Here is an 18,712-nt window from a genome sequence, read left to right on the forward strand (position 1 = left end):
ACGATAAGATAAACATTAATGTTGGCTATTGCAGACTTCCCCGCCCAGTTCGCCACGGCTCTGCAAGTCATCCATCGCCTCCAGCCCCTTGTTGTCCCAAGACGGATTCATCATACTTCAGAACATGCCTCCTCCACTCCCTGAGAATCCAAAAACAGTATGTGAGCAATAGATCCCACAGCAAATTTGTTGATTTCCCTCCAATGGTGAGCAGGTGTGCTCTGCCCTATTTCATTTCCTCCCTAAGTCAATCACACCCTAAAGGAAACTCTGGTGTCCCAAGGTGGTTGTTTCCTGACTGAGTCCTTCACCCATGCAGCTCATGAAACACTTGCAGGTGGTTGTGGCTGGACACGTTGTTCAGCACATCCAATCCTATCCCCTGTGGAATGTTTCAGTGTAGGCGCCCAGTGGACGGGGGCTGGCGTGGGACCAAGGAGGACTGCGCAATCCACACTGCTGATTTCCATGCAAACGAGAGTGGGAAACATTATCATTTGGGTGAATATACAATAGCACGCCAGAGCAAGCCACACAAAGGCTAAAGGGTAAAGCACGTACGCAGGCAGTTGGCTCAGGCCTTACTCCTGTTTAGAGTAGACCCATGGAAATCAATGGGACACAAGCTAGCCATTGGTTCCAGTGGGTCTGTTCATTTCATAACCAAGTATAGATACATCATAAGAACAAACAAAAATAAAAACAAATGTCGCCTAAACAATGCTCTCGAAAACAATAATTCCACCACAGATTCCATACATTAATATGTAGATGGGATGGTTTGTTTGTTGTTCTTTTTAAAAAAAGGATAGAGGCAAAAGCTGCAATGGTAGCTAAATCTTTAAAATACTAATAACCTAAAGGGCAGAAAGTTTTTAAAGTTTCACTATGTGGGGGGGGGGGAAGGTCTCAAATTAAAAAGGAAGATTTTACTTTTTAATATGCTTAGAACAGAGGAGGATTACAAAGATCTATAAATGCAAAATATTTTTTAAAAACAAAATGATTGTGAAATAAAAGTGGCAAGACAGCGTATGAAGAAGATTGCAGTGAATTTAGTATAAAATCAGGAAGCACAAAACCAAACCATGGTTGAATATTTTGTTTTTTTTAACAATAGAAAACATTTATGCAAAACCCTGTTGCGGCTCAGCTCAAACCAAAAATATACTGAGGAGTAAGGCCTGAGAAAACTAAGCTGAAAGAAAAACTCAAGAGAGAGGAAGTGGAGATGTACATGGAGTTGTCAACTTGAAGATAGTATGAAAGAAAGACAAAAAAATTAAAAGCTGCTGTGGAGATCGTAACTCCACATATTTATCTTTTCCACAATGTCCCCAAAATATTATTTCATCTAACACTTCAGTTCAGTTACCCAAAATTCCCTTTAACTATTTTATTGGGGAACTACGAGCACAGGGTAAGATCTTGACTTCAATCACCAAAAATGTTTCTATGAAACTATTTAAATTGCAGAGATGTCAAAGCTGCAATATTAAATAAATATTATTACTTAGATGGGGTGGCAAAACTTTTTACCTCTGTGTGTCACAGCTCACAGCTGCAAAGCCTACGATTGCAAAGACTGAAAAGTACAAAGGCCATTAAGACTTAAAAAAAAAATTGTTGGACTCTTTACATTTTTGGTTCCTTAGAATATTACGGGAAGTGCAGACACACACACACACACACACACACACACACACACACACACACCTTTAACCAACCACAGGGGGGGATTACTTCACTTTCACTAAAGCTAATTGAATAACATTTTTTTTTAATTATACACGTTCATATCTTAAAGCAGAACCCATCTCGCCCCCCAAAAAATTACCGTTATAAGAAACTTGATTTTTAAAATCTAAACCAATAAGTTACTTAGAATATCACATGAGCTAACCGAATAGAACCTTATTCTGTAAAACCCCTTAATTTCACAGTTGAGCTGCTTGTATATCTCCATCGCTGTTCGTGTGGTGTGCTTTTATTCTTTCCCCCAATATTTTTTTCCACCAGATTAATGGGATTTTCTTCCTCACTCTGCCCATAACAGCAGGATATACAGTACTTTACAAAAAAAGAGAGAAAAGTTGCCTAAAAGTTTCCCCTTATAGTGCAGCAGCCTGAATAATGTCTCCCCATGTTAAACAATTAATTTGGTGTGCTTTCATTAATCCTAAGCAAGGCCCTGGCAGGCTAGGCCTTTCTTCTTTTGTCACTCTCTCAACGATTCCTTTCAAGCACGATTATCTTTATTTCTATATCTTAATTTCTTTTAACCACCCAATCCACAACTGGCCAATTTCACAAGCAAGCTGAAATACAAGAACTCCTAAATGCTTGCGGATTTCAGTCAATAGGATTTCAGGGCTATCAGTCTTTAATTAAACCAGGGCCACATTAAAATCTACTCATAAATTCATATTTATGGTCTTTTTCATTTTACTCTATTCACATCTTTACAACATAATATTTGGGAAACATAATGGGGAGTTCATCCAGCCAAAGTAAGGCAGTTTTAAAGTAACCCTGATTTAAGTGGGACAGTTAAGCATGTGCTAAAATCTCTCCCATTCCAAATCAACAGAAATAAATTAATGCTAACCGAATTGTTTCCGGTTTAAAACTTATTATGTAATGCAAATAAATAAATGTACTCTCCATTGAATAACATACATATTCTAGCACATTCATGTAACAGAATCATTATTCGTCCCACCCCTCTTGTGCACTACCCTTATAAAGTTTCTACTTAAGTATAACAAAGGAAATAGTTTAGGTCTCCTTTTCAGTGGAGCATTTTCTACCCTGCAATGTCCTGATCTCAGTTTCAAGCACATTTTGATCACAGAAGCTGGCAATTATAAATTTCAACTATAAGCAATCTATGAAAACATCCCATGAAAATAAGTTTGCACTTATAAAAGGTATGATATAACAATGATACTTGGAGCTAAAAAGATGCTTAGGATCAGGGCATGTGCCTCAGAAATTAATAATAATAATGCCTCTTGTCCACTAACACCCTAATTTTAACACATTTACAAAATCTACACTCCTAACCCTACTTTACCCAGAAATAAACTCCACTGAATTCAATAGCACTTACTTCCAAGTAGACATGGCTAGGACTGTGCTTTAAAAAGTCAGTCCTGTTACTTCAGTGGTAAATCAACTCTAGATCAGCATTACTGTGAATGCAACTACACCAGAGTATAAAGTTTTAGTGAAATAGCGTGGTCTAAATTCTCAAATGATAGAAAAGGGGAAGCAAGACTGCAAATAAAATTTATTATTATATTATTATTATAGTTTTCCTGGGAGTAAGCCCCATTAATTACACCAGGACATACTGTGGACTAAATATATACAGCATTGTACCATGTTTTAGAGGTTTTTAATTGAACGGACCAAGTACTTGGGAATTTTAGAACTTTCTATTAAAATGATTTTGTTACCTACTTGTTCAACTCTCTCTCTCTCTCTCCCCCTCTCTCCCCCCACTCTGATACACTTTCGGCTCATCTCGGATCTTCATTATAAACAGAAAAAAGCTAAAAAAATCAAAGGACAGGCTGTTATATAAATACACCGTCAGGCTGCGGAACCTAAGGAGTGCCTAGCTGGCGAACAGGAGTCTGAACTTTTTTGAAACTTTGCCTGCCTTGCCTCTTACATTTGCTAACAGCTCTGCAGTGACCCTCGCTGGTGATCGAGTCCAGACTGCTGACAGAAAAATGAAGGAGAAACACCTGTATCTGAAATGCTAAACCTTTCATCCAAGGCCGATTACACCAAACAAGAATGGTTATGCAATTTTCCATGAAGAAAAGTTTCAGGATTGGAAGCTAGTATGCAAGACAGAAGCAATACTCTTCCCACACTGTATTATCCTGGGAGAGCATCTGAAAATTTTTTTTAAATCCCAACATTTATGTCTAATACAAGTGCAAAGATAACATTCAGTTTTGCCAGTCGTAGGGGGTTTTTTTGTTTGTTTGTTCAAATGGCAGCCTACTTTTTGCATGTGTTTTTAATTTCCCTTTTTGCGTGTGTGGAAGAGGAAGCTTCCTATCATTAAAAACTGATCAGTTTCTGAAGTTGCATACTTGAAAAGTTGAAACATGCACCCTCGATTCTCTCATTATCTTTTCTCCCTGAATAGAAACACACTGCAATCGACCTGAAACAAAGTTATCATCAGAATCTTACGTTTTGGTTTCTTTAATATTTAACATATGTTCCAAACTTTTAAAAAATGTCATTCTGCAGGATTGTAAAATTAAGTCAATGAATCAGTCTTAGGTTGGAAAATATTAAACACCAAATGACCAAAAAAATAAATTAATGTAGATTATTAAAATGTATCAGTGAGGTCTTGCAATCAGAATAAAGACACTATACAGCATTTTAGTTCTACAATCATGGAGTTTTACAAATGCCACGATGCACATTATAGAGCATTCTGGTTTACTTGTTTTGACTACATAAGCAGGGGTTAAAACAGAGCAGCTCTGAATGAAAGGCAGCTGCATGAAAACCAGCCCTTTAAACCTCATCTTTATTTCCCCTTTCAATTCCACCTTAAGATTCTGATAATTTGTTTTTATTTTAAAGCAATTGCTGCTCTCTCTCTCTCTCTCTCTCTCTCACACACACACACACACACACACACACTTGGGATCCCTGTTCTTAAAAGTGAGGTAGCTAAACTCTAAACACACCAAGGATTGTGTAAGTCAGGTTTTGTCATGTCACCACACCTAACTTCTCCTTGAGTCATCGTAAGCCCATTTTATTCTGGAGAATTTAATGGCTGGGGTTAAACTGGCGTCAGCGGGTTTTGGTGGGTGAGTGAGTAGATGGCGCTCCAGTTGGAATTTTAATCATGCTGAGCCCTCATGGATATTTGGCCTGTTATTTATGTGATTTTTTTTTCTCTTTTAGCTTTATCTTCTCTGTTGTTTTTTGTAAAAAAAGTGTTTTAGAAGTGTAAGGGCAAGCAATGTACTGGAAAAATCCCTTGTGCAAAGTCCCCTTGAAATGAATGGACACTGATCTGAACACTAACAAGCATGTAAGATCATTAATGCACACTTGTGTTGCTCCCATTCACTTTTGTGAGGTTGTGCAGAAAAACTTCCAAGAGGACTGTACCTTAAATAAATATATTGCATTTATTGAAAACTGTTTCGTTCTAAAATAAAGTTAGTGTTCTGTTAAAATCCCTTTGCCATGACAATCTGGTTTGTTGTTTTTTTTTAAATATATTATTGGAACATATAAAAAACAGAACTTAAAACATGAATTCTGAACTTAACTTATTAAGGCTCCCTTTAAACCAGGGAATGATGTCTTCCATCACCCTCTGGGTTTAGATGTGGGGAAGTTAGATAGGCAGACCAGTATTTCTATGAGCGATCTACTTGAAAATGCTGCAGCTGCTGACATCACTAAAAACTACATTCTTATTTATAAACACCAAGATAATGTTTATGGGAAAAAGTTGTAGTTTAACCACTGAACAAATGTTCTGATACGGCAAGAAGAAATGACGAAGGCATTTAAGGAAAAACTCAACACACTGTAAACAGAGAGTCTGAAATAGTTCTAGCTGTTTACCAAAATGGAGCCTATTGGTAACCATGAACAGATGTACAATCTTGGTGTCTTTGGGGTAGTTGTGTTCATAAGAAATTCTTTATGTGAGATTTGAGAGGTTAAAAGAAGTTTCCTGTCTGCACAGTCAAAATATTATTGAAGCAATTCAGGTTGTCAGTAAAAGCTTAAACAAATTTGCTGATAATCCTGTTAATGACCTAGGTCAAGTGTTAACTGTTGTGGGTTATAAAATAGTTAAATTAAGGCTGCTGGTACCCTAGGGCAAATAGTATCATTACAGAAATGGATTAGGAAAAAAACTATTAAATTGCAGAATTATATCACTCCGTAGGTTCTCGATTCTACAAGAATAGTTCCAGAAAAAGTTCAACAAGAAAGTGGAGTCTTTGTTAAAAATTAAAATTAAAATCTCCACCTCAAACAGATAAAGTGGTGCCTTATGAAAATTCTAAGAGCACACTTTCAGGCTGAGATTTCAGGGCATATTAAAAAAAAATCTATTTAAATCTCAGCATGGAGCAAAATCCATTCATTATTCAGATGCTAATTCCTCCTGACATTTTCCTGTTACTGAATAGATGGCTCATATATATATATCCAACTGAGATTTCTTAAAGGTGTGCATCACTCCAGAAACACACACATACAACTCTATAATGGTTTATTTTTTTCGAAGAAATTGCTTAGAAAAAAATTACCTGTTTCATCACCTTTCTACTTAATTGACATTTAAGTGAGGACATATCAAGTGCCTGGGACCCGCTACATACAGTAAGCAAATAACTTATTTCTGTGTATAATATTGAAGCATTTAAAATGGGCCAAAAAAATAAAATAATTGAAAGTATTACTTTAAAAGTTTAAACGCAAGCCAAAAAACATACCAAAATCCCTGCTGATATAGAAATGCCTTTGTTATTTTCTATGAGGTGAAATAAGCTTCTCAATTCATAGTATGTTTTATCCAGCACATTAAAAGAAAACAAAAAAACTTTGCTCTGTTTGTGCTATATAAGCTGGCAGTAAAATGTATCAGAGACTCCAAACAGAGTCTCTTTGGACTGCTTCTGACAATTTAGACATCTTCATCAAATACATTTCATTTTTTCCTGAAGATTCTGCAATGTGGTTTCAGTGGGTGAAGGGATATGATGGGTTAACTTAGTCATTAACAGGGCAATCCTGTAGGTTGCTCAAAAGTAAACTCCACTATGTTCAATGGCGTTTACTCCCAAGTAAGTGGGCACAGGAATGCAACTTCAGTGTAGTTTTTAAACCATCCCTTTCAAGTGTGACAGATGTATACACTCTGAAATGAACACTTTCTGAAACACTGGATTCTTAAATGAAACAGTATTTCAGAGTTACAGAAGTAGCATTTAAAAGTAATTTTGTTTTTAGAAATGCTCGGGGAAACTTTGTACGTTCAAACAGCAACACAATTCATTATTATTTCTTCTTCCAGTTTTTCCTTTCCAGTTTCTAAGTTTCTGTTACAAAGTTACAATTACAATAAATTGTTGATCAATCTTAAAACGGTGTTACTTCCAAGTTGGTTAGCCGAAGCCAGTAAGCGATTTACAAAAAAAATAAAAATGAAAGATATAAGCAACTACTTGGGTCCGGCTTGTGAGCAGGGCGTGTGAGCCGGATTATAATACAGCAATAAATTTGTAGGATTTTTTTAAAAAAATAAATAAACAAAATAAGCACCACATTGGGTGTTGAAGTGTTTAAACAGCATCTTCTACGGACAGAATAGGCTTCCAAATAAATGTATAGAAGATAGCACACAACATTGTAAGACATGAGCGTTCAAATAACAGCTCTTGGTTCCTCAGCTGCACTGTCTTAATACACAGTGTACTTTGCCAGCCAATGCGCTAGCAGCTTCACTGGTCTATTGACTGCATAACAACAGGACTGTGCACATTATCAATGAGTTCAACTGCTGAGAGCTGCACGCCACTCCAAACTGGCCTCCATTGATACTCATGCTTTATTAGCCAAAAAGGGAGTATAACAACAAGATTAATACCACCGCTTTCTTATCAGTAACACATGTTCTACTAATTATTCTGCTATTCTATCATGTACCAACTATTAAAAAAAAACAATAACCCAACCCAGTAATGAATATGCATTTGTGAAGGAGGTGATTTATTTTTTATTTAGAACAGGATATATTGAACCATTTCTCTCTTTTTTTTGATGTAAAAATCAGCTACATCTTCTAAATCTATTTCCCATAGCTCAGTATGACTGCTTCCCCCTTTCCAAATCCAAAAATATCAGCAGCATTATTTGTTCAGTGAATTAAATATTCTTGCTTGCTAAACAAAGTGATTGAAAATTGCTCAGTAAATAGAATTAACCAGGCAGGTGCAAGATTTGACACAATTATTTCATACTAGAAGTTATTCCCCTCCTTTGGACTTTTTAATTTTAAATAGAAGTAAATATGCTTGAAGACTTTTGAAGCAAAGGTGGACTGTTCACAGTGGTCTGACTTTACTGTGTGTGCCTTTTAAAGAAACACCTTCAATTGTTCCAAGAGGGGTGAAAACTCAATCAGCACTATTTCCCCCCTCCCATATGTGAAGTATTTGATTGTCTTGGTTTCTGACTCAACAAATGTTTTATCATGAAATAGATTTAAGTTTATCCAGAAATATTTGTACATGGTGCTATTTATGAAACACAGGTGACTTTCAGGAGTGCTAGAAATCTATTATACCTAAAGTTTGCGATGCAAACAAATGCAATTAACCCATGGCTTTAAAATGGAGGTATGTTTTAATAACATACATTTATTTTAAGGAAGTGGGCCACCATCAATTCCCGCCCCCACAATTGTGTGTCACAATAAGGTATGTTAATGAGCCCCTAAAACTGCAAATCCTAGGGACACTTTTGCCTAGGAGTAAGTCCCATTAAACTCAAGGAAGCTTACTTCCAAGTAGACATAACACAAGATTGCACTGTTTAACTTGCTTCCATCAGTTGATACACATGGAACCATCAAGGCAGCTACTGAATCAAATAAGAAGCCAAGGCAAATTCAACACCGCTTCACAAGCGTTGTCCTTTATAGATATACTGTACATTTCGAGATGCACTTTTCTTCTTTCTCCTTTGCGTCTGTCTTAGCCACCAAACAGTTAGAACAATGCAAAAAAGCATCCCCTCCCCACAAGGTGTGAAGGCAGGCAAGCGCATGGGGCTTCCCCGTCCGACTTTTCCTGGCATCCCTTTTATGCTAATAATCCGGCTCACACGCCCTGCTCATCATAAGCCGGACCCAAGTAGGACCTTCGCCACTTTGTGACAGACAATCAAGCCGCCAGTCTCCTGACAGCTGCCGCTAGATGCAAAGATCCTGCCTCCACCTGCAGTCTAGAGCCAGGTCACTGTCACTCCCGGGGAGGTGGGTGTCACCATCTCACCCCCCCCCCCAACCACCGTCCGCCAGCGACAGCCCCTTCTAACTTTGCCTCGCCAATGCGCGTCCGTCGTGGCCAGCAATGCGCCCTGGCGTCCTTATCCAGAGAGAGGCTTCCAATATATTGGGGTGGTCCTATCCCCCAAAAGGCTGTGGAAAATAAATAAATAAATAAATAAATAAATAAATAAATGCCGAAGGTGAACCTGCTGCCCTGGGGGAAACGACCAGGAGAGCCATGGACCAGGTTTCCAGCCGCGGGATCCAGGGAAGTTCAGATACTCCCCTCGAGGATGCGCCCTGCCCGGCTTACCTTCGTTGGTGGGATGGAGGCTCAGATCCGCCCAGCAGCAGAGAGCAGATCCGAGGAGCAGCAGGAGGTGGAGGAGGAGGGCGCCGTGACAATCCATGTTGCTGGTGCAGAGGGCAGCGCGAGCTGCATATCTCCCTGAAGCATGCCACTGATGTGAGCGCTCCGATCGCAGGAGAAGTTACCATGCTCCGCTCGCAGGCTGATGTCAAGTTTGACACTGGAGATAAGGAGGAGTCTGCCGAGCTGGCCCGGGCGGACTGAGCCTCGCCGGGAGGCGCGGCGGGTCCTAGCGCACGCCTTGCGCGCGCGCACGCACAAAGAAGTAAAAAAGAGCACGAGGGAGGGAGTCACGGAAAGGGTCTTTTCTGCGCGGATCGAGGAAGGGATCGAGGAAGGGACCGAGGAGGAGGAGGAGGTGGAGGTGGAGATGGAGAGGAGGAGGAGCAATCTCCAGAAGAAAGTAGGTGGCGTGCAGGAGCCCAAGGCAGCTCGGCTCAGAGGCACGCCGGCTCTGCCGGTAGATCTGCAAGTTAGCGAGAGCAACGGCGCAACGTCTTTCCTCAGTTCAGTGGGGAACGGCGCAACGTCTTTCCTCAGTTCAGTGGGGCTGCGGGAATGAAAGAGAAGGGCGCCAAACGCACCTGGCTCTGTTCTGGTATATTGGAATCTCTGGGCTCGGGATATGCTCAGAGGCACCCTTGTTCTTTCATGCTAACCGTGTGCCTTTTTGCGCCTGGTTCCTATTTGGGTTCTCTTGTTTTTTGGTGTTTTGGGTTTTGTTTTTTTGCAAAAAAGGAAGAAGTAGATCCAAGAAGTCTGGAGTCTGCCCAGCCTTGCTTGCTCGCATTTATTTATCTTCCATTTTAAGCGCGCTTAAGGCGCTCTCTTTCCTTAGCAGGGGAAAGCGAGCGGCTCTTTTGATCAAGCCATCAAAAAGTAGAGCCCCCCCCCCCGCCTTCCCTCCGATCCCGCGGCAGAAGCTTAAAAGAAGCGGGGGGGGGGGGGAGAGCAACCCCTCATAAGCCAGGACCCCCTCCCACCTCCGAGGCAATGGAGCCTCCTTCTCTTATTCGGGGGGTGGGGATGTGCAAAGAACAGAAGGCAGAGGCTCCTCCAACTCCCCTAGATGTGAAAAGGACGCGGGACACCCGCACCCCCTCCGGCTCTCTATATGGGGTGTGGCCCCCGGCAAGAGAAGCAACCTGGCCCGCGTCCTCGCTCACCTGCGCTCAGCCAAGTGGGGGACAGGTGGGAAGCCCGAGAAGGGAGGCGCCTGCAGCAACCCCGCTCCCACCAGGGCTGCTCCCTTGGAAGGCCTGTTTCCTTCCTCTGTGGCACCGCTTCCCCTTCCCAAGAGAAAGTGGGAGAGGCGAAGGAACAGGTAGAGACTCAGAGATGCTAAGCCGCTGAAGGGATCAAGCGCCAGCAATACCGTTACGCACTGCCAGCCCGGGTGGGGTGGGCTGCTTGGATCCACTCCCACCCTAGAGGGAAATCCTAGGGAGCAGCGAGGGCGAGGAGGCTGTGTAGGGGCGGGGCGGGGGCAATCGGCGTACATTGCGCGCAGTCGTAAGGAGCTGCCCTCGATTTCTTTCCAGGCTGCCCAGCGAAGCGAGTGGGGAGCGGTTGCTACTCTCCACCCAGCCACCCACCGGCGCCCAATAAGTGGCAATACTCAGAGGAGGAGGTGTTTCGCAGATTGGCGGGGGCGGGGGCGGGGGGGGGATCTTGCTATGTTTATTCCTGTTTGGACAAAGGCGTGTTGAAGAAATCAAAAGCGCCTAGCCGAAGGTGTCGTTTGGCACAGTCCCAGGCCCCAGCAAACTGTTCGCAACAAGCCTAGATTTTATTAATTTATTATTTTATTTTTTGGTTGCGCAGGTGCGTTGTTTTCGCTCCAGCTGCACGTGGTAGCAAAAGCTGTCGCGGTGCAAAATCCAGGCGTTTCATCCGCTTGGGGAAGGGGCAGCATCAAAGCATCAGTGAAAGTCGAAAATCGATCAGGCATGGCTTATTTACTCACAAGCAGTCGTTCGCCCCCCCCCCCCATGCCAGTCAGCCACCCTCCTGCGGGGATCCTCCCCTCTCCCCCTGCTTCTTTCTTAGCGCTCGTGGCATCAGACACTCCCCGCCGTTTCCCATTCTGCGTGACTAGACGTTAGCCCAAACAGCTGCTTCGCCCCACCTCCCCCTTGTGATGTTGTAGGAAGGATGCTGGTTTCCGAATCGGACGCAGTAAAAAAACTATTCGCGAGGCTTTTAGTTACGGAGGCTGCACTCTAGGTTTGTAGGAGATCTTCTGGAAATCGGGTGTCTACGTGCGGTAGGCTGGGCGTCAGCTCAAGCTCCGGGAAGAGGCAAACTTCAGGCTCGAGGCTTACGTGCAATGCTTGACTCACCAGACGACCGTGAAAGAGAGTGCCTCTGAGCATAGGGAGAGTACAGATCCCTCTTTGGACCCTCAATAAGGGTGTGGATTTGGTTTTTTCAGCTGCTGCGACCCCCCCAAAGAAAACCCCACATGGATTGTGTCATGCTAAATAGAGAAAAATAATCGTCAAAATTACTTCACTATAGAGGGAAATTATGGAGTCGTGGTGTAGGTTTTTTTGGGGGGGGATGCTTCACGGTTTAATTGTTTTATTTATTTATTAAATTTGTATACCACCCTTCATCTGAGTATCTCAGGGCGGTTCATAGCATCAAACACTTTGTTTTACTATCAAACTACCCAAAGCACCATGATGGCACAATTTAGGTGGAGGCAAAGAAGCAGTGGTTTGTCATGTCATTAGAGTCCCCCCTCTCCTAATCCTGACTGTAGGCTGTAATGTAGATTAAGCTCATGGGGGGACGGGGTTTATCAGTGGAGTTAAGACCGCAGCCTTGTGTTCAGTGATTAGGAAGTTATGTTGAATTAAGTGGGATTTACTCTGGAGGAAACATGTGGGGCATAGGATGGGGCCGCTGGTGGTCATGCTGACTTCTTCATTCCATACCAAATATGCAAGCTGATATTCTACTGTGCCATCTGCTTATAAAAACTCCAGTGGAGTGATCAGCTGCAGTGGGAAAAATCCAGAGTTTAGCATGCATTGAAGCAATCACTAGACCACCACCCCTGAAACTTGTGATGTGCTTGTATGTTCTTCCTCACCCCATGGCCAATGGCAGTGAAGCTAGAGCCATTTGCCTTGGGGGAATCAGCAGCGGTGGGAAGCATTAATGCCCCAACTGTGGGCCTGTGCCAGACTCAAGCAGAGGAAACTAACTCAAACCAAGACAGCTGCTCTTTCCAGAAGAACAAGACATCAAGAGATCCAGCCATAGATTTCCTGCGGATCATTTTAGTCTTGTACACATCCCACATGACTGCATATCAGGGTTGGGTAAATTGTGGCCTCTAGATGTTGCTAGACTCCAGCTTCCCATGTAAGAACCAATATGGTGTCATGACTGGAGGTTTAGGCTAGGACAGGGTTTACCAAACTTGGGTCTCCAGCTGTTTCTGGACTACAGTTCCCATCATCCCTGACCACTGCTCCTGCTTGTTAAACTTCCTGTTGAGCACCTGATGCTTTATTATTTCAGCCAGCATTTTAAGGAGCTTCCAGATGACCTTTGAATTGAGCATTCATCCTGATCTGCTTGCAGGCAGTTCAGACAACGCTGGCTATTTTAATAACCATTTGCTCTTATTGGTTTGGGGCTCTCCTTATCACTTTCCTTATTGCAAAAAGCCCAGTCTTTTGGGAATGCGAGTTTGTTGGGCAAGAGCACCCGAATCGCTTTTAATTGTGCAAACTGCATTTGCTAGTATGTGACCGAATCCCACCTGAAAATAACGACTGTTGAAAAGTGCCCTAAGTGAGACTTTCCTCTTGCTTTCATGATTCAATCCTAAGCACTTTAAAACTGTGGTATTAAGTGGTATTTTATATATATATATTAAAAATGCAATGGAAATAAATGAAAATTAACAACTATTAAAAATATCGGAGCCCATGCTATCCTCCTGTGCAGCTGGCACTGGAGCCCACATTCAAGGTTGTGTGAATTTGACTGGCCCTTACATAGACAATAATACCCATTCAGAGCCAGCAAATCACACAAGAAGTCCCTTCAGCAACACAGCATTCAGCCTCTCGTTGCCTCACTGTGGGGATTCATTCTGTGATGCTGGGTATAAAAATAAGGATGATAAAACAGCCTCCCGCCAAGTACCTGCCAATAAATCACAAAAGAACCATCTCTTTCTGTCTCTCCATTCCCCCCCCCCCCCGCTGCCCCATACACACATGCGGCTTTAGCAGTTCCCGAGGGAGCCTTGCTATAAAAGATGACATAATTCACGGAAAAACCCGGGCCTCTCCCTTTAACATTGCAGGCCATTCACAATCTGATAATACTGGGTTACTGCTCTTTTCCCAGCTCGCGCTCACACAATTGCCACCAGAAGCAATGCTATCAAAACTCCAGTAACTCCTTGGCAGAGGTATTGCAGAGTTTGTCAGTCACGTTCGCTTTGCCACAGAGAGGCAATTGTAGCCCTTTATGCTTCGGGAATTTGTCAATTTGGAAGCTTAAGATAATAATTCACATCCCGGGAAGTTCTTATGGTCCCTCTGAGATGCCCTATATGCAAACGAGGCTCGCATATTCAGCCCTCATCTTCCTTGCTCACTTGGCCGTGATTCCGTTGGCACCAGGCGCTTGTTATGTAGAGCTGATCGCCCTCTCATACTTTCCACTCGGAAAGCATGTTTTTAATAGAATTCATTAAAGGGCTATGTCTTAAATCCTCTGCTCCATTTATCTAGTCGTATAGGCCTCAAATGAAGTCATTCTGAGGGCTGCTGCAGGGAAGATAAATGCCAGGCCTGCTGGGATCCATTAGGGCTCTTCTACACGTCTGCCAGCTTGAGGGAAGTGAGAAAGGGAAATAATAAGGGATCAAACTTCTTTCGTTGGGCAGCACTGTGCAGGCACATTGCCAACCTCTTAGCCCATCAGGGCCGGCTGTAGATTTGGAGCAGCCAAGAATATGGGCACCCATCACTGACTGTACGCTTAAATCTCCACAGGCCTGAATAAAGGCAGGGCAATTGGTGACCCTCCAAATGATGATGATCTACTACTCTCAACATCCCTGTCCTTTGGGCGCACTGGCTTAGACTGATGGGAGCTGGAATCCAAGCACACCTGGCAGGTCACAGCCTCTGCCATCCCTGGTGTGAATCAAAATATGAATGTCACTGAACACAACCTCACTGAAGTTATGAGTGACCAGGCAGAGGCCTTCTCGGTAGTGGCGCCAGCCCTGTACAACACCCTCCCCTCAGATGTCAAGGAAATAAACAACTACCTAACTTTTAGAAGACATCTGAAGGCAGTCCTGCTTAGGGAGTTTTAATGTTTGATGTTATATCACTTTATTATTATTATTAATTCTGTTGGGAGCTGCCCAGAGTGGCTGGGGAGGTCCAGCCAGATGAGCGGGGTATAAATAATAGATTTATTATTATTATTATTATTATTATTATTATTATTATTATTATTATCATCAGCTTTATACTCTTCATTGGCAAGCACCGTGTACATGTGTGAGTGTGGGAGAGAAACTTACAGATAGCCATAGTGCTTACCTATGTGAACAGAATTGGTGGCAGGGTGGGAAGTGAAGCAATTTTCAGTTTTATAGGCAACTGATGAGGTGGAAGGGGATCCATTTCATAGCCACCAGATACACCTCCCACTAAAAATACATTTCACCACACACATGCAAGGGGGGGCAGTGATATTAATAGAAATTATTCCCACTGGTATCTGCCCCCACCTTTTGCTACTCTACGTAGGGAATAAGAGAGCCGAAAATAATATCAATATATTTCACATCTGGCAACTAATGCACCCCTTTGATTTCAGATAGTACATGAAGACTAAGCCTCCTAGAGCACAAGATACATCAGGAGGATTGGTTTGGTCAGAATCAAGTATACACTTCCAGAGTTAACACTAAATACATTATTTCTGGCAAATGAGCCACCATAGCTGCTAGAGGGCCATGAAAATTTGTGTCCCGGGCTTCTTAGATTTGTCTACTCATGTACTATCTGAAACCAAAAGGACGCATTGGTTGCCAGATGTGATTCCCCCCCCCCCCAGCTCTCCTATCCCACTAATAGGATAGCTGCCTAAAATCACTGACTCAAGTCATAATGGATTCAGGTTGTGAATACTTTCCCCCTGTTACACCTGCTTAAAGTTCTTCCTATCAAGGTCGTAGTAAACTTAGCAAAAAATAAAAACAGCTGCATGTGGGAGGAATGTATTTGCAGAATATTATTTTTTCCTCATTCTCTCCTTGAGTTTGACATGAGAAGCATCCAAAGCTCATGGGACTTCATAATTGGATCCAATATAAGCTGCTTAAGCAATAGTGCCTCAACTCAGATTGAATGCAAAGTAATTCTAAATTTCGAACAATTCACTACATTCACAAGCATTCAGCTTCATCATATGTGATTTTAACCTCAGATGTTTTACACTCACACATACTCGTGCAACATGAGCAGGATGTCATGCATGATTACATGTTTCTTATGGAAGCTGGCGTGTATAGGTAGCATACATAGCTCATCATGGACTCAAGGATTCTGAAAACAACACGAAACTAGTTTCTTTCTTACAGAACCAAAATGGAAGTCGTGTGTTGTTTTGTTTTCCATTTATTGTTGGAAAATCTTTTTGCTGTGCAGTTTGCCACTTTAAATACACATCCTTTTTTTCTGCCTTCATGTCAACTTATTTCAACAGCAATAGTTCAACCAACATGCACTAACTGTACATTTGCCTACTGTAAAGATTCTCTTAAACGGTGCTGAAAGAATATCGCCAGAAGGAAATATAAATGCAATGTTTCCCAAAGTGTGAGATATGCCGTATTGAAAGAAGAGTTGAGAAGAGTTGGTAATTTTGTGGACAAGCGCAGGAAATAGGCAACTTAAGGATTTTTTTTTTCAGATAGCCAGAAATCAAAAAGAATTTGAGTTTGTGTGTGCTTTCTCTCTATCATACTGTAGCCTGTATAAAGGCAGTTTTGTGTGCATTATTTACTTCAATAAGAATAATTTGCTTCTACTGTAAAGGTGCCTCTGAAGAATAGGAACAGGCATTATTGGCATTCTGCATTACAGGATAATGCAATCTATCCACTCCAACTTCCATAAAACCGTTCCGGAGAAACATGTAACTATGATTTATGGTATCCTGCCAATGCTGCACTTTTATATATTTTTTAATATATCTGAGATTAAAATCCTTACTAAACGCAAACTTTATATTGCACATTTTTCTTCCCTTAAAACAGAAAGTGACACCACCTTTCTGGGAGTGCGAGATCGAAAATTCTGAACACACGGTCGGAGTGCTGCGACAACATGCTTGAATACAAAATAGGAAAGCAACTTTCTATGTGATGAAAAATATTACGGGATTATTAAAAGTAACTACAGAAGTGATCAATCATTCTGTCCCTGGGGGCTCAAAGTTGCAGTCTGATTCCAAAAAGGCTTTTTAATGTCTACAGAGCTTGATTTGCACTTTTAATTAATTGCACCACATATAGTAAGACTCCAATAGTCAAGATTTAAAATCTCTGTAAATGGCACTTTTTTCTTTCCTTTTTCTTTTTCTAATTAAAAAGCTCAGGATTCATTTTTAATTCAGAAAGGGTGCTTGCAGGGAAATGTAACTGATGGAATTCTCTCTTTAAGAAGTTCAACAGCACCTTTCTCTATGACATCTTAGTACAATGACCTGGGTCCCATGCTCTACAGTAACTTAACTGGAGTCAAATTCCAGACTGAAATCTCCTTAAGGCAGGGACCTGTCCTTTTGCTCTCTGTAAAGCACCATGCATGTTGATAGGGCTGCGGTCATCATTACCTTATTGTCACCTTGGGGCGGACTGACATGCTCAGAGTGTGAGTGAGAGGATTTATTTCCACCAGATCCAGAACGCAATGAAACAACCACATATTATTTACTTATTTGTATTTCTTAGTAACATTTCTTACCTGCCTTTACCACAAGGTTTCTGGGCAGGTTAGAAGTATGAAGGACAAGTCTGTTATCTTTGTTTCTCATCTTTCCAGTCTTTGATCCAGTCTGCCACATTTCTGCAGCAGTTTGTGATTACTGTGATTATTTTTAAATCCTCATGAAAATTCATCAGCATTTTAGTGCAAATTTCTGCTAATAAGCATATCTCTGTCTGCAATGTTGATTAAATACACACATTTTTGCAAACATTTTTTATATATTATTTTCACTTCCATGGGTATTTTTATGCCATGTATTGTTTTTATTTGTGTTTGCAAAAATGCCTGGCAGGAGGTGATGAGAGCTATAGTCTAAAACAGCTGGTCAGTGGCGTAGCGTGGGTTGTCAGCACCCGGGGCAAGGCAAGTAATTTGCGCCCCCTAACCCGTGGATTTGCGCCCTCTAACCCATTGATTTGCGCCCCCTAACCCGTGGATTTGAGCCCCCTAACCCTAACCCCCAGATGTTGCGCCCGGTGCGGCCGGCCCCCCTGCACCCCCCACGCTACGCCACTGCAGCTGGTGGGTTAGCAAAGGTTGGATCAAAACATAAGGGGAAGCGGAGAACTTTTGGGAAAAAAAGTAACAGATTTTTTCTTGAAACAAGAAATACACACACACATTATTATTATTATTATTATTATTATTATTATTATTATTATTATTATTGTATTATGCTACCAAAATGTCAAGAGATTTTTTTTAAAAAAGAATGTATACAATTGGCTGCAGATTACTAATAACAACAAATAGCTTTGCTTGTTGCTTCTTGAGATTTGGAGAGTTTCCTCGAGTCTTAATAGCATTGGGCCAGATGGACCAATGGTTTGCTTCAGTATAGGGTAACTTCATATGCACGTAAGAGAAATGATGCTGGTTTCACTAGTGGAAAAAGTATCTGGAGGTTCAAATTGAGGTCTATCTCAGTCCTGTTGCCTGATAGCCATTTCTAAAACAAGACATCGTAGGTTTAGAAGCTAGAACCTTCGTACAATGCATGTGTTCTGCAAAGAGGAGCCGAATTTCCACATTTTTGTCTTTTATTATTCCATATGGAGCAGGAGGCGCATAAGTAAACAACTTCAGCATGGTATGATCCATACTCAAAATGTCTGCTTCTCTAATTTTCAGTTCTCTGCTTATTTCCCAGAACTGCTCTCCATGCAATAACTGCATCTTTCTTTTCTGAATAAAATATTAGTCCTTATCTAACGAGTATCCCTGTCACTC

At 41.7% G+C, this 18,712-nt stretch overlaps 1 protein-coding gene and 1 long non-coding RNA gene across 3 annotated transcripts in view; one reads left to right on the forward strand and one right to left on the reverse strand.

The window, feature by feature from the left end:
* Positions 1 to 9,751, reverse strand: part of EPHA3 (EPH receptor A3) — a 207,389-nt gene extending 197,638 nt beyond the window's left edge. The window contains exon 1 of one of the 2 annotated variants that reach the window (XM_083736308.1): positions 9,381 to 9,751. In XM_083736308.1, the coding sequence (XP_083592434.1) occupies positions 9,381 to 9,477 (97 nt within the window). In that variant the 5' untranslated portion in view covers positions 9,478 to 9,751. The remainder of the gene's footprint in view (positions 1 to 9,380) is intronic. The other variant, XM_083736307.1, reaches the window with a different exon arrangement.
* The window catches only part of LOC310843988, a 37,286-nt gene continuing 28,284 nt past the window's right edge, over positions 9,711 to 18,712 (forward strand). The window contains exon 1 of the long non-coding RNA XR_014563856.1: positions 9,711 to 9,840. This is a non-coding gene — a long non-coding RNA (uncharacterized lncRNA). The remainder of the gene's footprint in view (positions 9,841 to 18,712) is intronic.

The sequence above is a fragment of the Podarcis gaigeae genome, assembly GCF_964106915.1.
Source record: "Podarcis gaigeae genome assembly, chromosome: 4".
Classification (NCBI taxonomy): domain Eukaryota; kingdom Metazoa; phylum Chordata; class Lepidosauria; order Squamata; family Lacertidae; genus Podarcis; species Podarcis gaigeae.